General features: G+C 55.8%; 4 protein-coding genes across 4 annotated transcripts; 2 read left to right on the plus strand and 2 right to left on the minus strand.

Moving 5' to 3' along the window:
• Positions 1 to 407: 407 nt before the first annotated feature.
• On the plus strand, positions 408 to 3495 carry MRS44_001053 (uncharacterized protein; the record flags this gene model as incomplete). The annotated part of the gene is made up of 4 exons (XM_046267607.2): positions 408 to 540; positions 594 to 1826; positions 2634 to 2935; positions 3220 to 3495. The coding sequence occupies 4 exons, from the start codon at positions 408 to 410 to the stop codon at positions 3493 to 3495; spliced, it is 1944 nt and encodes a 647-aa protein (XP_046138944.2).
• A 4622-nt stretch (positions 3496 to 8117) lies between these two features.
• Positions 8118 to 9002, plus strand: MRS44_001054 (uncharacterized protein; the record flags this gene model as incomplete). Its single annotated transcript, XM_046267608.2, has 1 exon — positions 8118 to 9002. The coding sequence occupies one exon, from the start codon at positions 8118 to 8120 to the stop codon at positions 9000 to 9002; it is 885 nt and encodes a 294-aa protein (XP_046138945.1).
• Positions 9003 to 10349: 1347 nt separating this feature from the next.
• Positions 10350 to 13154, minus strand: MRS44_001055 (uncharacterized protein; the record flags this gene model as incomplete). Its single annotated transcript, XM_065623540.1, has 2 exons — positions 10350 to 11431; positions 11483 to 13154. 2 exons carry the CDS (start codon positions 13152 to 13154, stop codon positions 10350 to 10352), a joined length of 2754 nt encoding a protein of 917 aa, XP_065479986.1.
• A 791-nt stretch (positions 13155 to 13945) lies between these two features.
• On the minus strand, positions 13946 to 18913 carry MRS44_001056 (uncharacterized protein; the record flags this gene model as incomplete). Its single annotated transcript, XM_065623541.1, has 3 exons — positions 13946 to 18020; positions 18097 to 18315; positions 18660 to 18913. 3 exons carry the CDS (start codon positions 18911 to 18913, stop codon positions 13946 to 13948), a joined length of 4548 nt encoding a protein of 1515 aa, XP_065479987.1.
• Between the last annotated feature and the right edge of the window lie 623 nt (positions 18914 to 19536).

Raw genomic sequence — 19536 nt, forward strand, 5'->3', positions numbered from 1 at the left:
TTTTGATGTTGGAGCAGATAGCATGGATAGGAGCGAGCATTTGACTTGGATGTTGCAGAAGCCCGAGAGACGGGGCATGCGATATATTATGATTTACGTCAATAGACTTTCTAGATTTGATAGAGTCATCTTCCTTTAGCTATCTCAACTGCTCAGGAGACGAAGTTCCAAGGCCTCTCTTAAAGGGGGTTGTTAAATGGAGGTGGTCACATGATCTCGCGCAAGGAGATTTCCCACTTTACGCGTCTCCAGTGTAGACTCCACTCAGGAACCCCTTGTAACCCTGCGTCATTCACTCAAATCCCCTTCTGCTGTTGAACCAACGTGAATCCATTCAATCCATCGGAGACCATCATAGCAACCTCTTTATCGGCTCAAATCTTGGTCACCACGACTACCCCGCTGCAATGGTTGCCGGATGGCAGCGGCTGAACGAGAAGAAGTCGCAGCCTAATCCCAACATCGTCTTCATCAAGCCCTTGGAAGGCCCAGACAAGAAGATAGCCCAGGATTTCCTCGAAAGAATAGCAGCGCAATGCCGTAAGATACTACTTTACCTCTACCTTCAGCTTATCGCTAACACTTGTCACAAGGCCCTATCATGCGAGAACACCACCTCTACGTAACCTCCTTGGAGGAGTATGAGCCCAATCGTGAATTCGTTGGGCGGAATTTCAACGCCGGCGAAGTTGTTCAGCTCGTCCTCAAATCTCCCAGTACCGGGCGGTGGTTGCCGTTTAACTACGTCCAGATGGTTATGATGCATGAGTTGGCCCATTGCAAGCAGATGAACCACTCGCGAGCGTTCTGGGCTGTTCGCAACTCTTACGCTGCCCAGATGCACGACCTGTGGTCCAAGAGCTACACTGGAGATGGTCTCTGGGGAAGGGGTGCTAACCTGGCTACTGGCGCCTGGGAGAAGAATACGGTGCTCGCTGATGACATTCTGCCAGAACACCTATGTGGAGGTACATACAGATCGCGGAAGAAGAGAAAAGCGAAGCCGCAACTATCTTATCAGGAGAGGAAAGAGAGGAGAATTCTCAAAAAGTTTGGCAAGAATGGAGTCGCACTAGGAGCGGATGAGGAGACCAAGGTCAAGCTCGAGAGCGGAAAAAAGATTCAGGCCAAACCTCGAGTGGCCGGCAGCATGAGAGGACGGGAGCTCCGGGCAGCGGCTGCTCTGGCTCGCTTCGAGAAGCAGAAGACAGAGCCGGAGCCCACCAAGGACGAAGACGAAACCGAATCCGGCTCTGACAGCGAGTATGAAGATGAAGCGGGGGCCGACTCTAAGGACGCGGTTGATGTCGACGGCAAGAGACTCGTTGATGGACAAGGAAGAGGGATGGTCAGGGTCTGCGAGGATGAGGACGCAAATGACCCCGAAGCGAGGGATGAATCTAAGGAGCTTCAGAACATGATCAGAGGGATTAAGCAGGAACATCCCGAGCCGCAAGCTCTAAGGACGATAAAGGCACAAAACTCTGGCGTCCAAAAGGGCAGTTCTTCGGCCAAGGCACCAGCCATCGCGGTCAAGAAGGAGCTCGATCACGAGCCTGGAGGAATCAAAGAACCAGTGAGGCCCATCGCAGATCGTCACGATGCCTCAAGCAACAGCTCAACGGCGGTCAAGAGTCAACGCAGCCTACCTACAACAGCAACAGCTCAGGCGAGCAGTAGTTCTCTCTCGCGTAACAACCAAGCCGAGACAACATGCTCCATGTGTTCGTACGCCAACCTCGGTCTGGCACTCACATGTGCCATGTGTGCCAACGTGCTTGACCCTTCGTCTGCACCGGGCTCGTGGGCATGTTTGAGCGACTCGTGTAAGGACACGCAGTATCATAACGCTAGTGACTGCGGAGTGTGCGGACTATGTGGGAAAAGAAGGGTCCAAGCTGGATAGGTCGGTGTACGGCTAATGAGGGGCTGTATCAACTCCTTCCTCTTGTCTATGAGCCTGTTGGTTGCTACGATAGGTTGTCAGTTGACGGTCATGTTTGCACACTCCGGGATATCCACGAATGATCAATGATATGATATGCGAGAGAGCGGATGTTTACAAGGGTTCAATACGAAGAGGATCGCAGACATGGACGATTCATCAATTCAGCAGTTGGCTGAAGATATTCCGGACAATCATGCCCTCTCAACATCTTGCATCCTTCATCCCAGTATTAACGACAAGCATCTCCTTCCACCTTCGATACCGTGACTTTGGTCTCCCGTCTCACAAACAAAACCCCCTTTAGACGCCAACTCATCTTTCCATCAGCCCTCTGTTCCTCCTCCTTGTCCATCCTCTGGGCCTTCGTTCGATGCGTCCTACTGACTGTGAGCGCTGTCACTACAGCAGCTTCTCCCAAAGGCCATACCATCCTAACCAATGTCTCACATAACTCTAGCGCAGCCAAGTGCAACGAGATCATGCACGATCGAGCTGTGATGGGAGGTCGATCACAGCGCCTTGGTGGAGTGAAGTGTCTCGACCGCGATCGGCGCTTCATAAATCCAGGGATACTTCACATGCGAGAGGGGGATCCGGGGCATCTAGCCACATGAGTAGGATGGCAGAGCTACTTACATGATATGCCCATGGAAACATGTTTCTTCACGGTGAACCGATCGCACAGCTGAACATACATGGCGACATACTCGTCTTCTTGGAGGGGTGGAGGAGCCCCAGGAAAGACGGTCGGTGAGCTCGAAATTTGAATATTCACGTCACGGCGGTGGAAAGAGGCAGGAGATTCACAACCCCGGAGGAGGAGTGAAAGAAATGTCTTCAGGCGGCGCGGGCCGAGTCCCCGACGGAAAGCCTAGAGGCTACGCGCGGCGCATCGACAGGCGACAGGACGTTTGCGCTGGAGTAGCTATGCAGCGTGGATCTGCGAGGGCGAATAATATGGGAGAACGAGAGCATGCAAGAATGGCGGTGAGTAAGGCATGTCTCTTGGTGGATGGAAGAAAATCAACGATAGGCATGAAGGGGAGGAATGATGATCAAGACTGGAAGAATCTGAGTTGTGATGGACGAGATGTAAGAACAAGGAGAGCGATGGGGAGGGGAGGAGGAGAAAGGAAAAGGTTGAGAAAGAGGAGGAGAGAACAGGCAGGAGAGTCAACGTTGGGGGAAGCCAGATATTCCCAACCTTCAACTCCCGAAAGGGCAATGTAGCACTGGGAATGCCACAACCTTGAGGATGCAGACACTCGCAGCTAGTTTCCACGGCAATCTGCACAAGACTCCCTATTCATTGGGCAGTTCTTGTCAGATCGGCAGAGCTCACCGAGGTCCAGACCGTCTTGGCCCAAGAAAGGGCGGGCGGGCTTGTCGCAAGGAAGCAAGGCAAGCCAAGTCGTGGTGTTGCAGCTTCGACACCTTGTTGCACCCCCACACAACCACCAGGAACGCCCCGCCCCATTCAGCTACAGTACAGTATCCGTTCTGTCCGTCTCGTCTCGCCCGCCCATCTCCCTCCTTCTCGGCTGTGAGCTGCACGCTGCGGCACGGTGGAGAGTCTCCAGTCCGAGTGTGTCACCCTAACTGGCACCATCAGAATCTTGCAACAGCTGATAGGCGGGCCACGCCGCCCACCGACCTCGCGAATCTCCTGGTGGGGGGTTGGCCAAGACTGGGGAGAAAGGAGAGAGCTGCGAGGGCAAGGGTGGAACAAGGAATCGGCGATGGAGAACCAACTGGCTGTAATGGGCAGTTAAACAGTAGAAGCATTCATTCTAATAACCAAGGCTTCAAGGCTTCAAATAACATGTGTAGTTTCCGGTGTAGGTCTTTGAAGGTCTCAAGTCCCGTTGATTGATAACGATTCAGGCAGAGCCAGAGACCATGGTGCCTTCACATTCCGTTGTCAAGGGGACATGCTCACCAGCGAGTGGAAACGGAGATAAGAGCCATCCATGCACAGGCACTTTTGGAGCGCGCCTTGGAACGGTCTTGAGTGATGAGCACTCTTCAACCCCGAAAACGTCGTAGAATGGAGTGCACCAGTAGCTAAATCTAGCACTCCAAATGCAGAGAAAAGGGTGTCAAAGTGTGTGGGTGTGAGGAATCTTGCCCAAGGCCAAGGTCAAGGCCAAGGCCAAGCAGCAAGCGAGCAGAGGCGCCAACGCATCGGCCGGGGTGCCGTGAGCCGGTCTCGGGAGCTGGTGCATGGACGCGGGGTAATAGTACGGTTGATGATTGGCCCAGGGGTCGAGAAACGAGAGAGAGACCAGCAACAGGCCTGTCCTGTCGTACGGGGAGCAGCCTTCCTGCCTTAGCGGAGAACTGAAGCGTTGCGTTAGGGACGAGCGTGGCTTCTGGCGGATCGTGAAGCCATCGAGCATGGCATGGCCGTGCGTTCCACATGAGGTGAAGAAGAACGTGGCCATCGACACGCAGTCTAGCAGTTCGTTGCAGGGGATTGACTAGGTAGGTAGAGTTGGCACTAGCCCTGCGACAGGTCAAAGCGAAAAGGGTAAATCAGAAAGAGAAGGGCAATGGAACAAAGAATGAGGAATTGAACATGCAGAAGGGGTAAAAGACCACCAAGAGCCATTGGCGAATCCAGGAATGTGGTGTCTTTCGGCTCGTCAACCGTGGCTGAGGTCCTAATCAATCAACATTGTGATGGTGACGAGCCCCATGGCGGACCGCAATGCTGATGAATGCCGAAAGATCCATGCTCCCACCCCAGCCATGGACGGATGCTGATCGCATCTTCGCAGGAGGTTACCATCGTAGCATCACTTGATCTCAGATGCCGCACGCTAGCAAGCCAGCGAGACTGTGTGGCAGATGTTTGACAAGAGTCATGTCCAAAGAAATGGCGTGGTGGTGCGGATAGTTTGGCCAGAGTTGGTTGGGCAACTTGAGGAGGTGCCGGAGCGTCTTGACGACTGCCCAAGAATAGCAAAGGAGCACGCACCTCCGTCGCTTGATGATGGAGTTGAGATGGTTGAGTTGTGTGCTTGCTCCATTGCCTCTGAGTTACGTCCGGCCATCATCATCATCACCCACCAACTCCCCTCCCACCACTGTTGGTGATGGCGTCCTGCACATGGCCTCATCTGACGCGAAAGGCGCTGACCGAACGAGAGCTTGTGGAGGCGTCATCCATCCCCATCATTGCCCTCCAAGGTCCTCGTCCTTCCATAACTGCGGGCTGCGTTGCTGGTACTGTACAGCGATCAACACTGGGTGACTACCTGCGTGTCGACGTACAGTAGGTGCTGTAGTAGCGTACCGTTGTGCGTACGCGAGCAAAAGCAACCAACTCTTGGGATGAAGGCTTCCAACGAGCCCCCCCTTTCCCTTTCATTATCTTGCTGCTTCGTTGTCAACTTCTCTCTGTACCTGGAAGGCGAAGCAACCCAAACAGCAGGTCAGCAAGCCAGATGACCCTGGGCCTGGGGGCAAAACTGCATGCGAGGTTGTCTCAGCGCTTCATCTGCTTGCTTGATTACTACCCCGCAAAAAAAGCAAACCGTCATCTCCAGCGCGCGTGGGTGACGTCGGTGCCCTGGAGGCGTTGCCCGCTGTGGGCACTGTGAGGCGCTGCGAGGACCCTACGAGGCGTCTTGTCCGCTCTGGGATTGGCTTCTCTCGGGGCGGACCCTCTGGCACCCCCGTCCTCCGCAGTCGGGCTTCATTACGCTAGCGATAGCGTGTGTGCGTGCGTGCTTGCGTGGAGCCGTGGGCTCCGGGGAGCAACAGGGGGGTCCCACACTGCCCTGAGCCGCCATGAGCGTGGTCCATCTGTTTGTTTTGTGGTCGGGTAGTTAGGCGATGGATGCAGAAGTGCAGAGTGTGTAGGGACCAAGAATGCAGGCGAAGATGCAAGATGCTAAGACGGGCGGCAATTCGAATCGTCAGATGGGCTTTGCATACGAGGCCTTGTCGCTGGATCCAGGGCGCCACAATACGCACTCTGCTGCAGCAGCTGAGCTTGGAGGTTATCTCAAGGTTATCATGAGGACAGCTAAGACTTGAAGATGGAAATTGGCAGAAAAGGGATGACGACGAGTTCCACGTGATTATGACAGGTACCATGCAGAAACTCAGAGGGGGAGGCAGCAGGCAGGTGCCATGCAGAAAGGGAAGGAGGCTTGAGAGGCGGGAGACAACTGTAACCAGGAAGGTGGTACCAGACAACTTGACTCGGAGTCTTTGGTAAGGCGCCCGGGGAATGCGGTTGATTGATACCGTCCTGTCAGGCTTCCGTCCCCTCATTTTGACTTGCTTTGTCCAGGGATACGGACTGCAGGTACTTTGTTGAGTGATGATTTAGCTAGAAGTGGTTAAAATCGTCTCCCGTCAATCGCGGACAGTAACAAAACATTTGACAGTGGAAACAGAGACGTGGTGATGCATTGGCGGATGGGAATGGAGGTTAGTCGTCAGCCGCATACCTCATGGTCCCTTGGCTGCTCCTTCCACTTCCCCTTCGTTGCCTTTTTGGATGATACGAGGAGTGTCTGCATTGGAGTGCGTGCGTGCCTCCCGGGACCATCGGTCCTTCCTCGTGGAAGTTGAAGTACAGTACATGTACACATTTGTCATTGTCTCAACGGCTGCGGGCAACTCCAGAAATCATTCGATACCCTTGGTACCTGCTTCTCTGTCTCGCTTCCTCATCGGCCTTTTTGCTTCATTTCTCATTCACTCACGTCACCTTGCTCAACAGATTTCACTCTCCCTTGACAAAAGGTAGAGAATAGTCAGGCCATTTCTCTGCTCTTCGAAACGCCTCTTGCGCCTGCATCTTCGAATACCAAACAAACACACATCTTGAGCCACCACCCCAAAACACCATCGACATCAGATTTGCCGCCTGGGTCAGGGTCAGGGCAGGGTCAGGGATTCGCGCCAAGTACCAGCAAAACGGGACCAGTCAAAGCACATGGAAAGGCTGCCACAATCCATCACATCCGCGGAGACTCGGAGCCGGAAACTCGAGTCGAATTGACAAACCCCGAGATCCAGCCTCCAGCTGAGCGGCACTCCACCAACTTGCACCCCAGACAGGCCAAGAGTCAGCCTCAAAAAAAGAGAAGCGAGACAAGACAGAGCCAACACCCAAAAGCGATTGCCATTCCCATGCTACTGGGCTGGAGGGCCTCGTCCCACAACAGCCCTGAACCCTGAAGGCAACCCTCCTCGCAGAAGCAGACGCAGATGTAGTAGACGCCGACAGGGGATTGACTGCCAGACCGACCAACCCTTGCCCGATCGCGGCGCGAGGTTCCACCCAGCACGAACGACGTCACTCTGCCCCCAGGCCATTTGCCATTCTCCCCCATCTTCCCCCCGTCTTGTCCACAATCTTGCCCCATCTCTCCCGCAGGTCTCGCCCACGTCGCCCACCGTCTCAGGCCCCATCTCAGAGGCTAGTCGATACGTACCTACCGCCGTGTAATGCAAGCGCATCTCAGCGCCAGCCGACACGTCCACTGACGACCAAGTTGAAGCGTTCGCCGGGGCTAACCAAACACCCCTGGTCGGATGGGGCTTGTCTTCCCCTCTGGCTCTCGACTTTCATCGACCCCTCGATATCGGGGAGCTTGGACTGACTGACTCTGACGCTGACTCTGATCCGTCTCTGCACCGCCCGCCGGTGTCGCTGCTATTCAAAATCGCCGCCCACTTGGCTTTGATTCCCCTCTTCAGAGTTGGGCTTGACCAGAATCGGTAACGGCGATCTCTGATCATTGAACAGGCTGGCTGCTCCCCTGTTTTAGAGTTGATCAGCGTCGTTCACATTTCGTGTCCTCGTCCCATTCCCATCCATCCTCTTTGTCTTTATCAACCCCTCGGTGCCCCCCATCACCACCTTGCACTCTTAAACTCTCCCCTTCTTCCCTCTTCTCTTCTCTTCTAGCCCATCTACTCGCTTCTCATCCTCATACATTATTATTTTCACCAGTGTTTCCATTGCACAAGCAGCGTCCATCAGCCCACATATTTCCCATCACCATCACACAATTGACATTCACGTGTTACGCTGTTGATACCATTCTCGAACCACTCTCGCGCCACTGCCGTAGGCGTCTCCCCATACTACACCGTATCCACGACTATAACTACCGGCGACGGTAGTTTCGAATTTTTGCCCATCATGTCTACCGATACAGCTCAAACCACCACCAACAACGGCGAAATGTACACACGCAACAGACGAGGATCAATCACTCAGGCCGCCCTGACCAATCTGTTCCAGCGAGGGAACTCGGTCCCCAATGGCAGCGGTTTTCCCGGCCAAGCCTCTGGCCCAGTCGATACTGGCCGCCGACGCCTCTCAGTCACCACCCTTGGCCTTTCGGGCACCTCGCCCACCAACAACTCCTCCTTCATCCGACGGGGCAGCATGTCGACCAACTCGAACAATTCCGACTCGATTGACGAGAACGCCATTGAAGACGACGATGCGTTCTTTGGGTCCGCTAAGACCGCGCCCACTACGCCTTTCGTCCGACGAATGAGCTTTGGCACTTCCAACATGCGCAACATTCGCCCCAACGGCAGTCCCGGAAATGGTAATAGCCCATCCTCTCCTCCCTCCTCTCAGAATGGGCGAACGGCCCATGGTGGACGAAGGGCGTCGCTTGCGGCTTCACCTGCGCAGGGGTCGAGCATTTCGGCCGCCCTGTCGTCGGCACGCCGTCCAAGCATCGCCTCTTCTCTCCCACAGGCAAGCAACACCAAGTATCCAAGAGCCCCATCTGACAGTTATTCGCGCCCAGACCAGCAAGGTTTCAACTGGTCCGAGCAGCTTAGGTCTCGCGCCGAGAGCTCCGTCACCGGTGCTCGTCCTTCTTTCTCGCTCGCGTCAACCTCTCCACCCCGCGGCAACTCGATCCACGATCGGGCAAAGTCCGTCTCCGAGATGCCCCAGCCCCCGGTCCAAGCTGCTTCAGTCAAGCATCAGCCAAAGCAGCCTGAGCGGCCCAAGCCGGATGCCTTCCAGGAGAGAATCCTGAAGGGAGACTTTTACATGGACTGAGTGGTGACACACAGGTTCCAGAGTCTCGCGACCACAATGATGATGATGATACAATGACGACGACCCGCCCACTTGGCCACCACTGTCCGACGCCTATAATAGCCGTCTTGGACTTGCTTTTTTGTTTTTCACCATGTCGGACCGCACTGCGCAATGTCGTTCTTGATTCGGTCTTTGCACATTCAGCCAATTTTCCCTCCAAGGAGATCCCTCTCGCTTAACACATGGCTACTTTCTCTGCGCTTTTTATGTGTTCTGCAAGCAAGGAAAGCTTCTTGGGACGCGGCGTCCCTCGGAAAACGCTGGAAAACTCGAGCTCAAAATATGCAACCTACACGGAATCTACGGATGGCGTACAGGAAATGAAGAAGACAGAATGATTTGGCAGAGCATACTCTGATGGAACTGGTGGAAGGGTCGCACTGACGACAAATACACTACGACAACTAGCGAGCATGGGGAGTTTTGGACTTTGTGATTGTTGGCGTTTATGATTTCGTGTTTGAGTACAGGTACGTCAAGCACGTGTAGGACTATCAATTATCAACCGGCAATGGTATCTGGGAGGAAATCGTGAAGAAGGGCATTTGCCACTTCAAGACGTCGAGCCAAGGAAGCGGTGGAGTTGGGGCGGCGGCTGTCCATGATAATGGGCTGGTAACTATTTGGAAGGGGGCATCAAGGCGGGAGGGAGGATAGCTGAGGCGTTGAGCGCGGAGGGCAAGGTCTAGACCACACTAGAATGAATGGGAACTGGTCTTTGATGCCATTTAAATTGTCTAAGACGGTGATGCAGTAATGAAGAGTGATTCCTTGGCCAGCAAGTAACGATAACGATTACAGTATCTGTTCAGAGCCCTATTTGATATCATGTACATGGTGGATGGGAGAGAGAACAACTAAGCTAATACAATACAGACCTAGACCTGTCCGAAAGGGGGGTAACTAGAACACCATTGACAGCCCCAAACCAACTCCATCCCAGACTCCAGCACCCGAAAAAACATGTGAAAGCGTTATCAAAAGATATGCTCGCTCTCGTGTCCTGAGCCCTCGACTCCCCTTGGGCCAAGTCATCCATCCATCCATCAACCCGACCGAGAAGAAAAAACAACCACACACCGCTCTCCCCACGTGCAAGCCCACATGCCGCAGCGAGCGCTAGGACGGATACTCCGGAGCGTGCAGCTGGCTGCATCGTGCATGAGGCGACTCGGGAGCGTTCCAGAGGATGGAGGGGGGCGTTGTGAAGGATTAAAAGGTTACAGGAAAAAAGTCTACATCGTTTGATCTGGGCGGCAAAGGCGTCAAACGTTTTTGCCGTGACGGGTATCAGAAAAGACCGGGCTAGAAGCTAAAGATGTTGCCAGACCCGGGAAGACCCTGGAACACGTCGTTGAACCACGGCTCGTCGAGGAAGATGCGCATGCCGTCCTCCCACATGCCCTGTGAGCCCATACCCATACCCATGCCCTCAAGGTCCCAGCCGGGCGCGAGGCTAAAGTCCTGCATGTCGGCGGCGTTGAAGCCGTTGCCGACGCCCGACGTGGGAGGCAGGAGGGTGGGCATGACGGGGGCCATAGCCGCAGCGAGATCTGCCGAGAGAGGCGGCTCGAGCTGGGACATGGTGGCCGGGCCCGGGGGCGGGAGGGAGGAACCTGAAGAGCCGGCCGTGTCGGCCGACTGGGTGCTGTCGTGGAAGAATGGCTGTGGGGGCTGCGGCATGGCCGTGCCCCAGCCGAGTACCGAGGGCCGGCCGCCGGAGGGATCACGGTTCCGGGGAGCGGCGCCGGCGCCGGCACCTGTAGCGACTTCGGAGAGGAGTTGTAGAGGGGTGTTTGCGGTCGAAGGGCGCTCTGAAGGCTGCGACGACGAGTTATTAATTGGAGTGGGCGTCTGCTGCTGCTGTTGCGCAGGAGGAACTGAACCCGACTCCTTAGCCTCGGCCTTGGACTGCTTGTAGAACCAGCTGCGCAGCATGACAAGGACAACAAGGAACTTTGCAGCGGGGCGGCAACGATCATCAGCCGCCGTGGCGCGGAACTTGTCCAGCAGGGCGTCAAGGTGCTGGCCGACCTGCATGTCGTTCTTGTTGAAGATGCGACCAATCTCCGATCCCGGCGCCGAGGCCGAGAAGTAGAGCTTGATGAGCATTACAACGGCGTAGGCGACGCGGACAAAGTTGAAGACGGGGAGGCAGCGAACACTGAAGACGTCCATGGCGAGAAAGGCACTGAGGAGGCTGTTGATAGAGCTGAGGCATGTCGATATTGCGCTAATGTGGGCAGCCGTCAGCTTCTCGTTGTTCACGAGGCCATCGCGGAGGGAGTCGGCTGAGAAGGGGGGCCTCAGGGGTTCCACGGCAGTTGAATGCAGGGCCATCTCGTGCATGTAGAGGCTCAAGACGCTGAAACTCATCTGAAGGGTTGCTAAAGTCTGTCAATGCATGTTCCAGGTGGCTGAACTAGGACTTAACTTACACTGTTGGAGATCTGCAGGGATGGATTCATGGTAGTCTTTTAGGTCCTGCTCGAGCCCCTTGAGAGTATACTGGGTCTTTGGGTCGGTGATACTGATGTTGGCCGTAGGATCGTCGAGACCAAACTGAACGCCAACCTCCTCGGACAGACGATGGGTCCAAACAAGATGACAAAAGTAGGCATCGGTTGGCGCAGCATCTGGGGAAGACTGGAGGATCTTGACACTCTCAGCCATGAAGGGGTTCCAGCGGATCAGGTTCGGCCGGTGCAGAGCCATAGACGTGTTAGCCGCCAAGAAGTAGCACGTCAACCATGTCCGACGACTCTCCATGGTCGTTGGATCCGGCGGAGCCCATCTCCGAGCCGGGCCAATAAGGGGACCGGTGCGCCAGCTATCAGGTATCACCTTGCCACGGCGCTGCTTGACCTTCTGGCCGAGACCGATGTCAATGGCCATGACGGCAGCCATGTGCACCAGCTGGTAGAACTTGAGCTCCTCGAAATGCTCCGGAGGCCAGTACCATATGACGGCCACGTTGAGTGCCTGCACCATGTCAAGGCTCTTCTCGCCCGCGAGCATCACCTTTTCAGCAAAGACCAGCATCAGCTCCTTCTGCAGTGTCTTCTGGAGAACGGGCGACTCGGCCGTCGCTGCAGCCATGACGGCTAGAAACAACGTTGGCTTAGTCCTGCGGAGCTCGGCTACCGTAAAGCCCGGCGGGAAGATGACGGCAGGAAGGTGAAAGATCATGTGGTCGTTGTACCGCGCAAACATCTCGGCCGCCTTCTCCATGCTGATGATACCACGCTCGACAATGTCGCCGCCCTTTGCCCTCGTCAGGTACGACGCCAGTGCCTCTGCTGGCGTCTCCTCTGCACGCTGTTGCTGCTGCTGCTCATCTGGACCTTGGCGACCCTCAAACTTCCTCTTCTGCCCAGCTGTCGCTGTATTGGATGCCCCCATCGGCTGGCTAGGGGATGGTCGGTCCGGCCTCCCACCCTGCTCCGTTGTTGGCGCTGCAGACATAATACTATGTGATGGTGTAGGTAACCCCCAGGCGGGGGACTGGTTGGGGTTCCTCCAGGCGATATTGTAAGAAGATGCCGGGGTCGCGGCGGTAGCAGGATCGGGCTTGTGTGGTACGGTCGGCGAGCCCCCAACGCCGTGTCCGTGGCCCCCAGGCGGCGCAGCTCTCGCTTGCAGACTCGCCGTCAGGGCATCAATCTTCTTCTCCAGCTCGGCGACCCTGCTATCCGTCTTCTTCTGGCGCTTGCGCGTGGGCATGGTGACCACACAGCTCCTCCCAGCCTTGCGGCATCGCTTGCAGGGCCCCTCGTCGTTGGGGTCTGGCTCGCAGCGCACCTTGAGCCCACGACACGCCTCGCATGCTCTCGGCCGCTTGGCGTCCCCTCCATCGGGATCGGTGTCGTGATGCTGTTGCTGTTGTGGTGTCAAACCGGTCGGCGCGTCGGGTGTATCGGCGCCGTCGCCGTTGTTGTCGACGGCGTCATGGCGCGCGTCGTGAGCTGGCGACATCAGGGCGACGCCACTGGGGGGAGGCTCATGGCGGGACGGCGACGCCCTAACAATTCCGTCGGCGGCGCTGTTTTTGTTGGTCAATAAAGAGGCTCGTTCGCCGCTGCTTGCTCCGAGTCGAGGATCCAATTCCATCGGGGGTTCGTCGATAATGTCGGCCGGTCAAGTCTCGATTTTGGCCGTTCATGACGCTTGCGATGGAGAGCACGGCAATCTTTGGCCCCGTCCTCCGACGTTTCCGGGAGGGACTACCTTGAAAAGGGTTCATGACTAAGCAGCCGTCGGAGCATCGCCTCCTATCCTCCGCTCCCCATGTTGTACCAAGACAACTTCAATGTGATGCATCACTAATCACTAAAAAATGGTGTGTATATGGAGACATTTCTCATTACTATAGTCTGCCGAGAGTATTCAAAAACAAACCCATTTGCTCGCATAAAGAGTCGTCAATCGTCCCCAAAGTGAATGAATGGATGAACAACTCCCATCCACGACGAGGCCAACTTGACGTGGCTTGCAAACTATCCAAAACGCCATGCTAAGTCGAAATACTTCAACTGTCCTTGTCAACGACGGACAGACAGACAGACCACCCAGCCTCCCCGGCATCCTGAAATTCTTGAAACTCCGCTGCAGGGTCTCGCATGCTGATTATACACGTGCTATCTCCCCAGTCCCTCGAGGCAACCTCTTCGTAAACTAGCAAAAGCAACCAAGAGCCTCCCCTCCCACCCAGGACAAACAAGGCAAATAGCACTCCGAATTGTAACAATAACGCCTCTTCAAGGCACCGTTGATTCCGCTCCAGGATGCAAAAAGAATGAGAAAAAATATTAATAGTATAGAATCGTCGTAAATTGGTATCATCGCGTGTCGAAACGAGTGGGTATGGTATGTTGCAAACAGCAAAACACAGAAAACACCAGTCACATGTACAGTTTAGAATCGCGTTTCCTCTCGGAGGCGGCTCTTTGATCCCTGGTGATGCGGTCCCACGATGCCGCCCATGAAGATGGCACTCTCGCGGCGTCTGTTGGGAACAAAGCTCTGGTCATACGCGGCCGAGGCACTGCCCAGATCCTCGTGTGAGGCCTGGTAGATACGTCGGTCATATCCGCCGCGGGTATCATGCCCAGAGGGGGTCGATATCCGCCATCGTAGAGTGGTCGTGAGTCGTAGTGGTTTGAAGGGTCGAAGCCTGGTCTAGAGGCGCTCGATGGAGGTGACGCCCGCACTGCAGGATTGTTCATCAACAGAGGAGGCGTAGGGGTGGATCGCTTCAAGTTCTGGATCGAATCCTTGCGCATTTGTCCATGAGGAGAGGCGCCTCCTGATGTAGACGGTCGAGTAGGGAGCTCGAATCGTGGCGGTGCATCAGGGAAGCCGCCAGCGTGCAGGTCAGGCTCAGAGATAGGTGATGGAAGCTCGTAGGCCTCGGCATCAATGCCGAAGATGCCCTCATAATTCTGCAGGAACATGGCAAAGACGGGTGCTGGAATGTTGAGCGTGGGTGAAAAGACAATACCGACATTGCGCACAGTCATCTTATTCATGTCCGCGTTATTAATGATCTTGATCAGGAAGCCAATCAGATACTTGAGCAGGGTGGCATTGGCTTGGGGAAGCCGCTGAACCAGCTCATTCATCGCGGCAATCTTTTTGGTGTGATCCGGAATCTCAATCGTTGACAAGAATTCCATGTGAAGCTCTCTTGTCAATATTGTCGTCGGTAATTCTCGCAGGTACAGTTTGAGCAGAGAAGCAACGGCGTGGATGTCGTAGTACTGTGGATCAGTCACCAAGTTGACATCTCCCTCAGTGTTGAACCTCTCCCGGAGCTGCTTGATAACCACGTTAGATCCACTGAGTCGGAAAATTCCTTCTTCGAGCACAGCGTCCTTCACATCCAGGTACTGGATACATCGATAGACAACAGCCGGGACAGGCACGTTGACGTCCATGGGTGAGTTGTATCTAACAGCCTCTGCCAAGGGAGCTCCAAAGGCTTGCCTAACGGGACCTTGGTACGCGTTCTGCGGCGGCGTTGCGTTGGAGCCGCCCTCACTGCCGCCGAACAGCGAGTCCTGTCCTTCAGAGGAGGAGCGTGTCTTTGGACCGAACCCAAAGAAGCTTCGCTTCCTTTGCTTCTTCTCCTCGTTGGTCGGAAGTGACAGACCTGTCTTGTTGCCCCAAGCACCAGCATCAGAGATCGGCTGTGGGTCCTTGGGACCCGAGATGAGCTTGCCAGTCTGCGAGGACAAGCTATCAAAACCGTGGTGGTGGTGATGGTCGGGCAAACCGCCAGAAGTCTTGGGTCGCGCAGGAGTCGCTGGGGCTGCAAGTTGAGGGGCATCCCCAGCCTGAGTGTCACCGTATCGAACACCGATCAGGGTATCCGAGTCGGAAGGATGGTGATGAGACTTGTGCGGCCCCTTTCGGACCTTGTTTCCGCCTGCACGTTCACCCAGCGATGTCTGTCGGTCGTGAACTGGGCCACTTCTTGAAGGCGGGGGCTCAGAGTCGTCTGGATCGCGGTAATCGATCCACTGCAGAAGCGACTCTACCCAGCGATCTCGCTCCCTGTCGCTCTCGGCGCACAGCACATGCTTGACATGGCTGCTCAAGTCCTTCTTCTTAGGCTCCAGAATGAGGAACGCGTGACGGAACTGGTTGTCGAGGTCTTCGCCAGTGGCTCCGCGAGCCGGGGATTGATTGTCGTTGCTCTGAGATTGCTTGCCAATCTGCGCACCCTGAAGCTTGATGGTTCCCAGGTGAGCGCCACCAGGTACTTCGTAGTACTTCAGATGCGGTCCATCGAGAACAAAGAATCTCGCCTTCCAACCGCCAAAATTCTTGCCCTTCTTGGTCAAGTAACCGCTACGCCGAGGCCGGCCATCAGCCCCAGTCTTGGAGCCACTGACCTCAGATCCTGAGTCGCCGATAGATCCTGTATCATCAGAATTGGGCGGGAGCACATTCGTCGACAGATACTTGCACACTTCAACGGCCGTGTTGGTGTCGAATGGAGTGTTGAGCAGGTCATCCATGAATTGCTCCAGAATCGCCCTGCGAGCATCAAGCTTGGCTGGCGCATGTCCACTGAACAATGAACGCTCCGGCATCCTTGCCTTGTATGAAGAGAATTGCTTCAATCGTTGATCCAGTTTCGTCAGTGACGCCGAGTCTTTCTCGACCCGCCAGAGCTCGCCGTTGTCAGCGCGTGAAAGGACGGCGAGAGTGAAGACGGGATCCTCCTCGAGCTGTGTGAGCGAAAGCATGCTCGCTCGGGATGGCTTCATGCGCGATGAGGCCACCTTGACCTCAACAGAAGGAAGCGCGTTGGGTGGGAGAAGAAGATCAGGATATTCCTCCGTTACCAAACCCTTGTAGACTTCTGTTCGCTCGGTCGGACTTGACATTCTCGTCGATGGCTTATCCGCGTAGCCAACACTCTCTTCCTGCGTGGGTTGCTTTTTCGGCGATGTAGGATCCTCGATAACGGGTGCGGTCGCTGGTGTCCTGGCTGGGGTTGCTCCCGGTGTTGCCAAGGGAGTGTTTGGAGGCAATGGGATAGGCGCCCGAGGGGGTCGCGGTGACAAAGGCGCAGCTTGGAAGGGCGCGGTCCTTGGGGACAAAGGTGGCGAGCTCATGTTGAAAGGGCGAGGGCTGGCAGGCAGGCCAGGGCTCAGTAAAGGCGCAGGGATCTCCCTTGCCTTGGGCGCGTTGAGCATCTGTGCCAATGAGGCTGTTTCAGACTCTGACTGAGATGTTGGAGGCACGTCCCTCGGGGATCCAGCTTGGCTAGACTTGCTCTTCTTGGATGCACTGCGTGCAGCCGCTTCCTTGAGAGCGATGATTTCTCGCTCCCGATCGTCCTCCTCCCGCGTTCTTCGTCGGCCGCGTCGATCGTCGACAATCTCGTCAACTTCCAGGATATCATCGTAGTCCGAGTCTGTCTCTTCATCTTCGGGCGAAGGGCTCAACTTTGGTCTCTTATCCTGAATCAACTGAAGGGGCGCAGGCGGGGGTTTTCTCGGCGGGGGCGCGGGGAACTGCGAGAATCCTTCATCAGTCCTGGGCGTCGCCTCGAGAATAGAAACAGTCGGGAGGTGTCCGGTCGGAGGCTTTGGCGGTGGCATCTTCGGCGGGTCGCTAGGCAGGCTTCGCGATGGAGGAATGGAAATGTTGAAGGCAATGTCCTTGAGAGGCTCCTCGCTCTTTTCCTTGCGGGCCTGGTCGGCGGCCCTCTCCTCTGCCTCGTGGTCGAACTTGTCTAGAGCGTGATCCTGAGGCTTTGGCATCGAGTGTGCAGGATTCAACAATTCACCCACTGCTGAATGAGGAGCACTGGGCTGGTCAGCCGGCGGTGTAATCGGATATGGTGCCATGCTGATGTCAATTGGAGAATTCTTCGGACTGTCGGATTCGAGGGTTGGCGAATCTGGAGTGACTGCCTGCTCCTTTGTTCGCTCAATATCGACTCGGGGGGCGGAGGGTCTGGGAGGTTGAGCAGGAGCCTTTCCAGTCCCAATGGGGGTCTGGGAAACAGCCGGAATAGCCATCACCTCCTTCAGCTTCTTCCTGTACTTCTCCTTGTCTTTCAAGGCTCTTTCGAGATCCTTGTTGAGACCGAGGATCATGGCTCGCTGCTTATCGACCAGGCGCCACAGCTGACCATTTTGTTGCGACTGAGCATGCTTCTCCTTGAGCAGGTACTGGATCAGTGCCTCGGGGCTTCCCGCCGTCTTGATGAGGTTCGCAATGTCATCGGCGCCATGCTGACCATCCTGGTTGCCATTGGGACCCGACTTTATTGAGATTGCAGAAATCGCCGAGTCGATGGACGAGTTTCGAGGCATGGTCTTGGAGGACTCGGCCTGAGTCGCAGCTACCGGACCAGCCATGGCCGGCCGGGGATTCGAGATTGAGCCTTGGGAAGGCTTCAAAGTCACGGGGTCAGAGACGGTTCGTAACTCATTCGGACTACCTGGATAGCCCAGTCTGTAGAATGGTGTTAGTCTGCGGCGCCCGAGGCCGGATGGTCGCGGTACACTGCACCACTGGCTTTGAGACGAACCTAGGGCTCCGGGGTTCTGGTGATCCTTCGTCGGATGAGTCGCTGTAGAACGAGGTCTGTCGTACAATAGCCGTCTTCTTGGCGGCCTGCTCGGCTAGAGAAGTCGGCGTTGGAGTCTGTCGAAGAGGGAAGCTGATGGATCTCGGACTGGGACTCGTGGGCCCGAACGGAAAGTTGAGCGAGGTTGCAAGCGGACTGGAGATGGCTGGTCGAGGGGATCTAAATATCCAGGCGTGTCAGAAAGGCGACAGAGGATCTAGCACAGTGAAATGTTGCACGACAGAGCGCAAGATGGACCCGGGCCAGATGTGGAAAGGCAGGTTGAGTGCGCACGAAGTACAGTGTTCGCCTCGCACAACATTCAACCCGGGGTAAAGAAGGACGAGGTAGGGGAGGTAATTGATTTTGAAAGATGACGGAAAGCAAAGATGTGTGGCGGAGAGGAGAGATTGTGAGAGGCAACGGCGAAGGGGGCCAGGAGGAGGTCCGGGGTCAGCGACGGCCGGGGGGGGGCGTGTGGAGAGGGGACCGAGAGCGGACTTGGGACGAACATGCTCACTCACCTAGGACCCGACGAGGATAACGAGCCGAGGGACGGGACGGCCGGGTTAGAGTGTATGATGCGACCGACGGTTGGACTATCATCGACGGGGACGTCGGAGGGGGAGGCGGCGCGGTTGAGGTTGTGGTGGTGATCGAAACCGAAAGCTGGGGTGGTGGTCTCGACTGGTGTTGTGGTAGCAACATCGACAGAGTCGGAAGCAGGAGCAGAGGCAGAGGCAGAGGCTTGAGCACTCTGGAGCGCAAGCCGCGACATGGTGCGCTACGTCTTTGTCATGCACCGGGAGGCATGCATCAGCCAATGGGTTACAGGCCGGGACGGTGAGGTTTCGAAGATGCCGGCTGGCGCGCGGTGGGAATAGTCCCGAGCAAGGTTACATGCAACTGTAACCGCGATACAACGGAGCACAACGCAAGCGCAGGCGCAGTCTGCACTGGCACTGGCACTGTACAGCGTAGTGTAGTAGTAATAGCAGAGACGGGAGTATCAATAGCAGACAGAGGGCCGCTGCTGCGTGGTTGACGGGCGGGTTTCGGTGGGTGTGGAGTTTGGTATCGTCTGCTGACTGGGGGTTGAAGCAGGCGAAGACGACTCGACTGGGATGGAAGCCTTGTCGCAAGGAAGGTCGCGAAAGGAAGAAAAAAAGGTGGATTTGCCAGGCGACTGGAGACGGAGACGGGGACGGGGAGGTGACCTCAGGCGTAACGGGCGGCAGCGGGCACTGTAGCGAACGGCGGCAGCGGACGCAGGGCGGACAAGGGCATGGAAGGGACAATACAATACAATGCTCTATGGTCGAGAGCAGCTAGAAGAGAGAGGGAGAGAAAGCCCGCGCTGAAGGGATGTTGGAGGTAAAAGGGAGGTAGGGATTGTCGTCT

Source organism: Fusarium solani (assembly GCF_023522795.1).
Source record: "Fusarium solani strain SB1 chromosome Unknown bctg00000000, whole genome shotgun sequence".
Taxonomy (NCBI): Eukaryota; Fungi; Ascomycota; class Sordariomycetes; order Hypocreales; family Nectriaceae; genus Fusarium; species Fusarium solani.